The sequence below is a fragment of the Mobula birostris genome, chromosome 15, assembly GCF_030028105.1.
Source record: "Mobula birostris isolate sMobBir1 chromosome 15, sMobBir1.hap1, whole genome shotgun sequence".
NCBI lineage: Eukaryota > Metazoa > Chordata > Chondrichthyes > Myliobatiformes > Myliobatidae > Mobula > Mobula birostris.
This window is the reverse complement of record NC_092384.1, coordinates 53,590,343-53,602,384: the sequence shown is the minus strand read 5'-3', so window position 1 is coordinate 53,602,384 and position 12,042 is coordinate 53,590,343. Positions and strand designations below refer to the sequence as shown.

At 39.8% G+C, this 12,042-nt stretch overlaps 1 protein-coding gene across 9 annotated transcripts in view; it reads left to right on the top strand.

Annotated features, from left to right (window-relative positions):
* Positions 1–12,042, top strand: part of LOC140210664 (uncharacterized) — a 182,710-nt gene that overhangs the window by 76,072 nt on the left and 94,596 nt on the right. For all 9 annotated transcript variants that reach the window (XM_072279827.1, XM_072279821.1, XM_072279828.1 and 6 more), the window contains exons 10-12: positions 5,116–5,269; positions 6,132–6,299; positions 11,160–11,327. In XM_072279827.1, the coding sequence (XP_072135928.1) occupies positions 5,116–5,269; positions 6,132–6,299; positions 11,160–11,327 (490 nt within the window). The remainder of the gene's footprint in view (positions 1–5,115; positions 5,270–6,131; positions 6,300–11,159; positions 11,328–12,042) is intronic.

Here is a 12,042-nt window from a genome sequence, read left to right as displayed (position 1 = left end):
GCTGAATTGCCTTTCCCCTAATGGGCTGAACCAGAAGCTGCTCTAAAAAGCCATATTGTTGGCATTCTACAAATTCCCTCTCTTGGCATACAGCACCATCCAGAGTTTCTAATCTACAAACGTTTGTACCTGCATATTGAAATTAACAGCTGAAGAACCTGAATTATGATATATGTCCTAAATTAAGACATTCGTTATCTCGCCCTCCAAGAAATTTGCAGTAATCTCAAAAAGGGTGCCACTGCAGCATAGCAGTTAGCGTGATGTAATGGAGTTAGCTCGAGGCAATGGATTTCTGATTTCAATTCCAATGTCCTCCTTAAGAAGCTTGTATGTCCTTACTGTGAGCGTGTGGTTTTCCTCTGGGTGTTCCAGTTTCCTCCAACAGTCCAAAGATGTACAGGTTAGTAGGTCAGTTGTTCATTGTAAATTGTCTTATGACTAGGCTAGGGTTAAATAGGTTGCTGGGTAGTGCAACTCGTTGAGCCAGAAGGTCCTGTTCTGTGCTGTATCCGTGAATAAAATGAAGTAGCTAAGCAAATATTTTTGTGACATGTGCATATTTATCTCCAATCAACATTATTTAAATTTAGAGCAGTGTTGGATCATTTGCCTTCCTATATATTTCTTATATGAGATCTTGTCTGTCATTTGGGATGCTGGTAGATTCTCATGTTTCTTGTCCCTAACTCTGCCAATATTAAAAATATGTATTTATTTCCTCTTCTCACATATAATGACATCAAATCAGTAGAAAGGTGTGACATAGGATCGTAAGATGTTGAACCCTTGAGGGATGAGTTAAGAAACAGCAAGGGCAAAAGGACCCTGATGGCAGTTATATACAGGCCTCCCAACAGTATCTGGGATGTAGACCACAGATTACAACAGGAAATAGAAAAGTCGTGTCAAAAAGGCAATGTTACGATAGTCATGGGAGATTTCAACATGCAGGTCAATTGGGAAATTCACGTTGGAAATAGATCTCAAGAGAGTGAGTTTGTTGAATGCCTATAAGATGGCTTTTTAGAGCAGTTTGTCACTGAGCCTGTCAGGGGATCAACTATACTGGATTTGGTGTTATGTAATGAACCAGAGGTGATTAGGGAGCTTAAGGTAAAAGAACCCTTAGGAGCCAATGATCATAATATGATTGAGTTCAACTTGAAATCTGATAGAGAGAAAGTAAAGTCTGACATAGCAGTATTTCAGTGGAGTAAAGGAGATTACATTGGTATGAGAGAGGAGTTGGCCAAAGAAAATTGGAAGGAGATGCTGGCAGGTCTGACAGCAGAGAAGCAATGGCCTGAGTTTCTGGGGAAAATGAGGAAAGTGCAGGATAGATATATTCCAAAAACAAAGAATTACTCAAATGACAAAATAGTACAACTATGGTTGACAAGGGCAGTCAAAGCTAATGTAAAAACAAAAGAGAGGGCATACAACAAAGCAAAAATTAGTGGGAAGACAGAGGATTGGGAAGCTTCTAAACCCTACAGAGAGCGACTAAAAGAATCATTAGGAAGGAAAAGATGAAATATGAAAACAAGCTAGCAAACAATATCAAAGTGGATAGTAAAAGCTTTTTCCAAGTATGTAAAAAAAATTAAAAAGAGATGAGAGTAGATATAAGACCGCTAGAAAACGAGACCGGAGAAATAATTACGCGGGCCAAGGAGATGGCAGATGAACTAAGTGACTATTTTGCATCAGTCTTCTCTGCAGAAAACACTAGCAGTGTGCCAGATGTTGTAGGGTGTGAGGCAAGAGAAGTGAGTGCAGTTACTATTAGAAGGGAGAAGGTCCTCAAAAAGCTGAAAGACCTAAGGGTATATAACTCACACAGGCCAGATGAACTGCACCCTAGTGTTCTGAAAGAGGTAGCAGTAGAGATTGTGGAGGCATTAGTAATGATTTTTCAAAAATCATTGGACTCTGGCATGATGCTACAGGACTGGAAATGTCACTTCACTCTTTAAGAAAGGAGGAAGGCAGCAGAAAGGCAACTATAGACCAGTTAGCCTGACCTCAGTGGTTGGGAAGATGGTAGAGTTAATTGTTAAGAATGAAGTTATGAAGTACTTGGTGACACAGGACAAGATAGGACAAAGTCAGCATGGTTTCCTTGCAAGAAGATCTTGCCTGACGAACCAATTGACCTCAGGAACATTTCCACTCATTCTATATACAGGGTAAGTGACTAATTGCATCCTCATTTCTCTTGCTCCCCAACATGCATAGGTTTTATATCAGTTCCATTACTAATGCTATTGTCTTGTTCTACACCGCTGTCCTGTTCCCCCCTCAAGTAGCTGCATCTCAAATCTGATACTGATGTTGTGTCTGGACTCATTAGTGTTGCTGCTTGCTGAGAAAATAACTGTACCAGAGCTATCAACAGGAGGTTCTTTACTGAAGGCAATAAACTCTCAAGTTACGGCATTACTTGTACTGCACGGTGTCAAAAGATATCTCACCTGGCACTCACTTCCTAAAAATCATACCAATACTTATAAGCGCTAAAACCTGTTGCTCAGTGTAGATGTGAAATCAGAACAATGAGTTCTGAATCCCCCTTTGGGAGAAGGATGGGGAGGATCAATGTTAATTTATTTATTCCCTTATTGTTCTTGGGAATAGCTTGGTGAGAAACCTTCTTGTTCTGTTGTAGAACATTCTGATGAAGGTATGAAAACGTTGAGAAGGAGTTCCAGAATTTAGATCTTATAATAACAAAAGGACATCTTTATATTTTTAGATTATGAGAACACTCAGTCCTCGTTTATTGTCATTTAGAAATGCATGCATGCATTAAGAAATGATAGAATGTTCCTCCAGAGTGATATCACAGAAAAACAGGGCAAACCAAAGAGTAACACTGACAGAACCACATAATTATAACATATAGTTACAGCAGTACAAAGCAATACCATAGTTTGATAAAGAACAGACCATGGGCACGGTAAAAAAAAAAGTCTCAAAGTCCCGAATCAATCAACTCCCGAGTCCCCGATAGCAGGCGGCAAAGGGAGAGACTCCCTGCCATAAACCTCTAGGCACCAACAACTGCCAATGCATTGGAAGCACCCGACCACAGCCGACACTGAGTCCATCCGTCCGAAAACTTAGAGCCTCCCACCAGCCCCTCTGATACAGCCTCCCGAGCACCTTCGACCTCGTCCCAGCCACCGAAACAAGCAAAGCCGAGGATTCAGGGCCTTCTCCTCCGGTGATTCTGGACCACAGAGTAACAGCGGCAGCGAAACGGGCATTTCAGAGGTTTCTCCAGATGTTCCTTCGTACTCTCACGTCTGTCTCATCAAATCAGAATTGTGTACGGTCCCCTACTTGACAAATAACAGACATCACCACTGAAGTGGCCGCGCACGCTGCGTCGCGCTGCCATCCTCTCCTCCTCCTCCTCCAAGTCAAGAAAGAGCGTGACTCAATGGGAAACATACAGGTTGTGGTGTCTCCATGTGTGTGAAGTCCTTGTTTCTTAATGGTAGAAGTCAAGCATTTAAGAAGTGCTGTTTAAGTATCCTGGGCCAGTAATGCATTTTGTAAGTGGCACATACTGTTCCCACTGTGCAGCAGTCGTAGAGGAAATGAATGTTTCAGGTGATTATCTGGGTACAAATCAAGCAAGATACTTTGCATGGTGTCACACATCTTGAGTGTTGTAGAAGCTGTGGTCATTTAAGCAAGAGGAAAACACTCCATTATGCTTCTGACTCCACTATGGATCACGGAGTCTCTCACTTTCAGGAGATCCAACCTCTAACCTATTCTTCTGTTTCCCAGCAATGCTTCAGAGTATTTATTGGGGATAATCAGCGTGGTAGACGGATGGCGAGGTTGTTTGTTGGTGGAGATGGTGAATACCTGGCAGTTTTGTGCTATGAATGTTACCTGCCACTTACCTGAACATAACTGAATGTAATCCAGCTCTTGCTACATTCAGCTCTGGATTTTTTCTTTTGCTAAGGAGTTATAAATAGAATTTAACATTGCACAGTCATCAGTGAACGTCTCCACATCTAACCTGATTATGGAAGGAAGGTTATTGATGAAACAAATAAAAATGATTGGGCTAAGCATGCCATCCTGAGGAATGCCTGCGAAGGTTAACTTTCAACAACCACAACCATCTTCCTTTGTGTGAGAAAGGAATCCAGCCATTAGAGTGTTTGAAACTTTGAAGTCCTTGACTTAGTATCTTACTGGGGCTCTTTGACGCTTTAATTGGTCATATGTTGCCTTGATGTCATGGGCAGTCATTCTCAACTTACCTCTGGAATTAATTTCCTTGGTCTATGAATATCACCTGATAGAACTGTCGATAATACATTGACTTATTTTCCTGAATATTTAGAGTTGTCTGATTGGTTGGTATTCAACATAACTAGAAACCAGCTTTCAGTGTACAAGCCATATATGGGGGATTTTCTACCTTGTTGACTACTTGCCAGCATTGAACTGCGTTGGGCAGTATGGCTAGAGACACGTTATTAAGGCATCCGTTAGTCTTCCGGGACCATGGATCTGCACCTGGAAAGTCTTCACTCTCCAGGGCGCAGGCCTGGGCAAGGTCGTATGGAAGACCGGCAGTTGCCCAAGCTGCAAGTCTCCCCACTCCACGACACCAATGTTGTCCAAGGGCCTATACAGCTTGGCACCAGTGTCGTCGCAGAGCACTGTGTGATTAAATGCCTTGCTCAAGGACACAACACGCTGCCTTGGCTGGGGCTCGAACTCATGACCTTCAGGTCGCTAGTTGAATGCCTTAACCACTTGGCCATGTGCCCACATAGAGACACAGCTCACACTGAAACACAGGTGATCAGTGTTACAGCAGATATACTGTTTCTTGTATCAAATTATTTAAATAATACCACATGGAGTGAATCTCTAATATGAGGATCAGTTAAGGCTAGGCTGTCAATAATGCATTATAAAGTATGAAAAGGATATTTAAATCTGGCACATTGTTATTACTAAAATGTTGCTTGTGACCTCTAGTCTGCATGCTGGAGATTAAATATATTTTTAATGGGTAGGTCTTAACTTTGATGACAACCAGAGTTCTCAATTTGTTTTCATTACTATGCACAGGACACAGATTGAAAAACTCAAAGTTGAGAATGCCCAGCATAAACAGAGTCAAGAAAATACAGTCAGAGAAGAACTAATGCATCAGCAATCAATTTACAAGATGGAGATAGAAGTCAATAGCAGCAGAGAACAAATTAAAATGTTGCAAGACCAGGTAAGTAAACTTCTCTAATGTCTGTAATGTTCTCTATTCATCTTGTGTGTGAATATGGAATTTAATCCTGATAGATGTTTTCATATCTATGGGACAGCACGGTAGCGTAGTGGTTAGCACAGCACTTTACGGTATGAGCGATCCAGGTTCAATTTCTGCTGCCTGTAAGGAGTTTATATGTTCTCTCTGTGACTGCATGGCTTTCCTCCCACAGCCTAAACAAGTATCAATTAGTAATTTAATTGGTCTGTGTAAATTGTCCTGTGATTAGGCTAGAATAAAACAGTTGGTGCACCTCGAAGAGCTGGAAGGGCCTATTCTGTGCTGTTTCTCAATAAATAATAAATAGATGTGTATGAAATTTTTGCAAAATCAACACTGTTGTATGCTTGTGGGTATCTTGTAACTGCAGGGTACAGTAGTTATGTCATAATGATATGAGCTCTTTACAGTAAAATTAATTGATATTCACATTGCAGAATACTGTGTGAGGTGCATTTCTTCCAAATCAGATGCAGCTTCAGTGAGTTTAATTCTCTGCAGTGTACCATAGCTGGTCTTGGATTCTCAGAAAATTCAAGCAACTGCCATATCCATTTAGAGGCTTATCAGGCCCCAGTAAGATCATTTGAGACTGATTTGCTTTTTTGAAGAGGATCTCACCAACTTTTGGGTTAGTGCCATGGGTGCCTACAATGCTCAGTTGCAGTTATATGGGTTAGGACCTGAAAGGTGTGGTTAAGCTCACTTGCTCCCAATTAATTTTTCCCTCCATCCTCTAAGTATCAAGGAGGGATTTAAGAATGACCTAGAATTTCATTGTGAACTACAATTACTCACTTCAAATTTTGCTGGCAATTAGATTCAACAGAGGGAAGAGGAACGCAACCAATTGCAGGAAGAATTAAAAATAGAACAGACCAGAAAACAAGACTTACAAAGGCACTTTCAGAAAATGAAAGATCAACTAGGAGAGCTGGAAAGAGAAACTGAAAATCAGAATGCAAAGCTTACAGCAAAAGTATTGGCGGTACGTAGAAACTATTGAAATGTCTGCATTATCTTTTTACAAGCACGGTATACTACCAAGAGGTAGATATTTAACAATAAATATTCAATACAGATAATTCTGAACAAAAAAGTTTAATCAGAAGTTGCATCAACTCTATTTTAATGGTTCAGAAGTGTACAGTAGTAACAAATAATAGGTAACTTATTTGACTACCATTAATTGTAGTCTTTTAACAGTTATTAAATACAAATGAAATAGAACCAGGATTGAAATCTATTGATTTGGACAGAGTGAGTTTGGCAGACTGGTAAGTGAATTGCGTTCGTTAAGTTACCTGCTGTTCTGTGTCTGGGTTCCTTCGTAATCCAATGGAGAATAAAATCTGGGAAAAATCTTAAATGCTCTACAATATTGATCACACAGCTCATGTCAAGGGCAAAGATCCACACAGCCACTACCCTCGAGGTAAAAGCTCCTTATTTCTCGTCCTGTTGTGGGTCAACAGCTGCGATAAACCAGCACACTTACAAGAATAAAGCAAGATGCATGAAAAATGCACTGTGATGCTGGAAACAGCAGTGCTGCTTCTGGCTTGACATGTCAGCTGCTGCTGCAGGAACCCGCAAAGCTCTAACACCTGCTGCTGATGAGGGCGTCACTTGACACTAGAACGTTTTCAATCCACAAATGGTGTTGATTTTCCTTTAACCTTGCTTTATCCCCAACAGTTCCAAATCACATTTTTATAACCTTTGACATTTGGTCAAAGCAGCAGGGTTACCATAGCAGTTAGCACAATCATTTTACAGTGCCAGCAATTGCCGATTGGAGTTTGATCTCCGCTGCTGCCTGTAAAGAGTTTGTACATTCTTCCCAAGACCCACGTGTGTTTCCTCTTGGTGCTCCAATTTCCTCCCACTTTCCAAAGACATACGGTTCGTGTTGGTGGGCATGCTATGTTGGTGCTGGAAGCATGGCGACATTCACCGGCTGCCCCAGCACAATCATTGAAATGTGTTGATCATTGACACAAAACAACACATTTCACTGTTTTGATGTTCCTGTGATAATTACTACTTATCTTTCTTTCCTTTCTCTCTTGTTCTCATCCCAAGTTTACCTTTGTGCCTTTCTGTGCTAAGGGAATGGGAGCAAACTGGTAAAATTCTAGTAATTCAGACGTCCTAAATCATGACCCAGAAATGCGAGTTCAAATCACACCAGGGCAGCCAGATAAATTAAATTAAACAATTTTAGATTACATCATGCCTATATAGTGATAAATCTGAGATGTTGCAAATACGTCCAACCTCAGCCTGGAAGGATCCCAAAGCCTGAAGTGGCAAAATTGATCTTCAAAGACAGTGCTATCACGGTCCTCACCTAACTTTGAAGTTTCTGTTATGGCTAAAGCAGGTTACAGGTTTTAGTTCAGACTACTTGCTGGAGGCTATTTTCATCTTCTCTACTGAACATATATATGAGAGCCGCTGGTTAATGCTGGCATCATCTGTAACATGTAAATCAGAAGAGCTTGTGGGATGAGGGAGGTGAGATACAAAATGTACGAGCATATAGAGACTTCAGCCCTATTGTTAATATATATGTGAGTGATGGAGGGATGTGCGGTATATTGAGTAGTGGCTTATTTGGTGGGATAATTGAAAATTTTAAAATACATTCTCTGACCATATCCACTTATGAATTAATTGAAAATATGCAGGTCTGCATCCAGGTTTTCTGGGCACAGCTGCTGGCATTCATTGTCATTGTTATCCAGCTGTCATCTTGTGTGTGTGAGCATTGCGCTGGATGTCACGGGATGTTGCATTCAAAATCCATTGAGCTTGTGTGGTGCAATTCTTCACATTCTCCACAATTACAATACGATCTAGAACACCCACTGGACGTGCTGCAGCTGCACTGCACCCCTCCTTGATAAAGAGCAGGCCAATTAAATTGTGTAGGCCAAACTTAAGAGATGCTAGCTGCTAAAAACAGCTGGGCTTCCAGTAAAGGTATCAGCCAACAAACAGCGCAATTGGTTTTGGCTGTAGTTATCAATTTGACAAAGTAATTTTGCAACACTGCCCACATTATAAGTAACTGGCGTGTAGATCATGCTTTGAAACCTCCATGCCCATTCCAAGGTGCGTCCAATTTAGTACCCCTAATTTTTTCTGGCATTCTGCTTTTCAAATAATTCCCAAGCCCTCCACTATGCTTCTTGCATCAACACCTCTACAAATGGGTAAGTGGTTTATTGTTGTCACGTGTACTGAGATATAATGAACAGTTTTTGTTTGCATGCCATCCAGACAGATGACTCCACACTATAATGAAGGTAGACAAGGTCTCTGTTGCATGTTCCGAATTTCACTGTAATTTTGGCACAGTGTCCACAAATAACTGGCGTGAGGATCATGCTTTAAGAGAGCTCACCCCAGCAAACAATTGCTGTAAGTCTTTGTCAGTACACATTGCAAGTTTCTGATGCTGAACAATATTCACACGAGTTTTTTTATAAGGTGACATCTCCTCTACACTTCAGATATACTTCCTCTTCCACCAATTCCATGACCTTTACAGAATTCGCATTTGTCATTGCATTACTAATTGTAATAACACCTATTTCATCTGTTACTTTGATACTGAACAGCCCAGAATTACCATAACTGCTGTTCTGCACTGAACTTCACTAATATTGGATGTATGTTTGAACAGGTTGCTAAAGGTTAAACAAATAGATGTAAATGTCAATAATGAAAACATCTGCTCTTCAACCGAATGTTCTCTTGAGAGAGATTTATATTTAATTGAAAAAATGATTATTTAATTGAAAAAATGATTATCTTAATCTGTAGAATAGATCTGAATATATTTAGGTTGGACTCCTGAAATGAAACAAATTAACTCTTTCATTGGGATAAACCAAACAAAATATTTTCTACATGAAATGAAGCTCTGTTTGGGTAAATTTCTCCTTTTGTGGAAGGGATATAATACATAAAAAAACTGACATTCTAACCATGTAAATCTATTTTCATCATTCCTATTAATCAGAGATTATATTATTTTGCCATTCTGTATCAAACAGCTGTGTCAGTGAAACTGTTGCAGAATTTTTCATAGTAGTTAGTCATATAGAGTTATACAGCACAGAAACAGACACCTTGGCCCAACTCATCCATGCTGACCAAGGTGTCTTCTTCAACATTTGGCCCATATTCCTCTAAACCAAGGGCTCCCAACTTTTTTTATGCCATGGTCCCCTACCTTTAGCCAAGGGGTCCATAGACACCAGATTGGGAACCCCTGCTCGACCCTGTCTCCTTTTACGTTTTTAATAATCAATGTACTTGCGCAGATACATTTTAAATGCTCTAGTTGTACCTGCCTATACTACTTCCTAAGGCAGCTAGTTCCACATCTCACCACCCTCAGTGGTGGAATATGGAACTTGCTGCTTGGATCCCCTTTCATGCTTTCCCTTCTCATCTTAAACCTATGCCCTCCAGTTTTCAGCTCCTCTACCTTGGGGAAAAAAACAGTGACGATCCATCATAATGATGCCCCTCATGATTTTATAAGCCTCTTCAAGGTCACCCCTCAGCCTCCTTTGCTCCAGGGGAAACAGGTCCAGCCTACCCAATATCTCCTTATAACACAAGTCCACCGGTCCCAGCAACTTCTTTGTGAACCTCTCCTGCACTCTCTTTTGGCTACAGATCACAGTGCAAAATTCATACACAAGTTTTACAACTTACAATGATTTACATATAACAACATCTGGAAGTGATAGCAATTTGATATTAATTAAAACCAGAGTTTAATTTTCATTACTACAAAGACAAATTGAGTTCTGGGGTAACACACACACACAAAATGCTGGAGGAACTCAGCAGGTCAGGCAGCATCTACGGAGAGAATAAACAGTTAACATTTCAGGTGTAGCCCCTTTTTCTCACAAATTCAGTTCTGATTGCCTCTTACTAAAAATGAGCTTTTATTTAATGATTTCCTTTCCTTACCAAAATAACTTCTATTGACTATTATATTCATCAGGATTTTCAATTGTTTTTCAGGAAATGTTCTTTAGTGCACTGAACATTCCAATTTAAATTCCCCTAATATTGCTGGGCACATGATCATTCTTACATACAAGCTAAATTAAATCTGATTCTAAATTTAAGCAAAGCATAACACATGTAGAAGCTAATTCAACCATTTGATAATCTAATAAAAATTCCACGCACCTTTCTTTAGATGAGTGGAACAAGTTTAATTTTTAACTTAATAACATCAATATGCTAAAACTCAAGGACCAAGTGAAAGTTGAAGCATACTATTATTGAATGGCAGCACAGCTGCAAGGAACTGTACAGTGATAAGTTGTTTGCTGAGTCTCATAAGGTAGTAGGTAAGGACAAGAGGAACTCTATCGCTGTTAAGGTGATGGGAAGGTGAAGTGAGTGTGGATGTTTGGGAAATGGAATAGATGCAACTGAAGACAGCATCAATAGTGGAGGAAGGGAAACCCCATCCTTTGAAGGAGAACACCTCTGATGTCCTGGAATGGAAAGCCCCTTCCTGGGAACAGTTCACATACTTTCCCTAAGTGGAGACTTACTGGTCATTTAAATGAAAAATATAAGATATTCAAATTCACAGTATCAGTGACTTTATACTTATCCATGAAGTTATTCTTTTCAACATAGCTCTAATTCTGCTCCTATGTTTTATTGTCGTGTCTAAAAACTTTATCTGTAGTTTGATTAATAATTGTAAGTCTTTTGTTGGAGAGTATCTATGAGAAGAGTTATTAAGAAACAACAAAATTCTGCAGCTAAGATAATTAAATAATCTTCTCTTTTCCAGCTGAGGGAGAGAGAGGATCGTATATTGAGTCTTGAAAATAGTTTAGCAAACTTGCAGAAGAAGCACCAAGTTCTGTGTAACAACTACAAAAACTGTGAATCAGAGTTACAAAATGCCCAGAAAAATGTTTTATCATCTCACAAACAAAACAGATATTATGCTGAAGAGGTAAGGGTCAGTGTGACCACACCATTGAATCAGTAATGTATTGTAGCATTATTGAAAGGAAAAGGAATAAATTCCTAATATTTATCTTGTTCTTACATAAGGGAAATACAGAACAATGGATGTTACAGGGTCAAACCAATTTTCATAATAGAAACATAGAAACATAGAAAATAGGTGCAGGAGTAGGCCATTTGGCCCTTTGAGCCTGCACCGCCATTCAGTATGATCATGGCTGATCATCCAACTCATAATAAGCAATACTGTCCTTTTTCTTAATAATACTTTCTGTCTTGCAGATTTTGTACTCATCAAGGTAGAAGGTTGGTTTCAGCCATACAATGTAGGCCTTGAGCACTTCTCAACGTTTTTGTGTGGATAAAAGCTACCTCTGTTCTGTTCAAAAATTAACTTCAATCTCAGAAATGTAATAGTTTTTGGGGCAAAAATGGCTAATATAAGAGATAATTTTCAGGTGATTGGAGGAAGGAGAGATGGCAGAGATAAGTAATTTTTACACAGTGAGCGATGGAGTGCACGAAATATGCTGTCAGGAGTGGTGTTAGAGGCAGATGCATTTGGGACATTTAAGATCTCTTATAGACACACATGGATGAAAGCAAAATGAAGGGCTATGTGGGAGGGAAGGGTTAGATTGATCTTGGAGTAGGTTAAAAGGTCAATACAACATTGTGGGCCAAAGAGCCGGTACAGATCT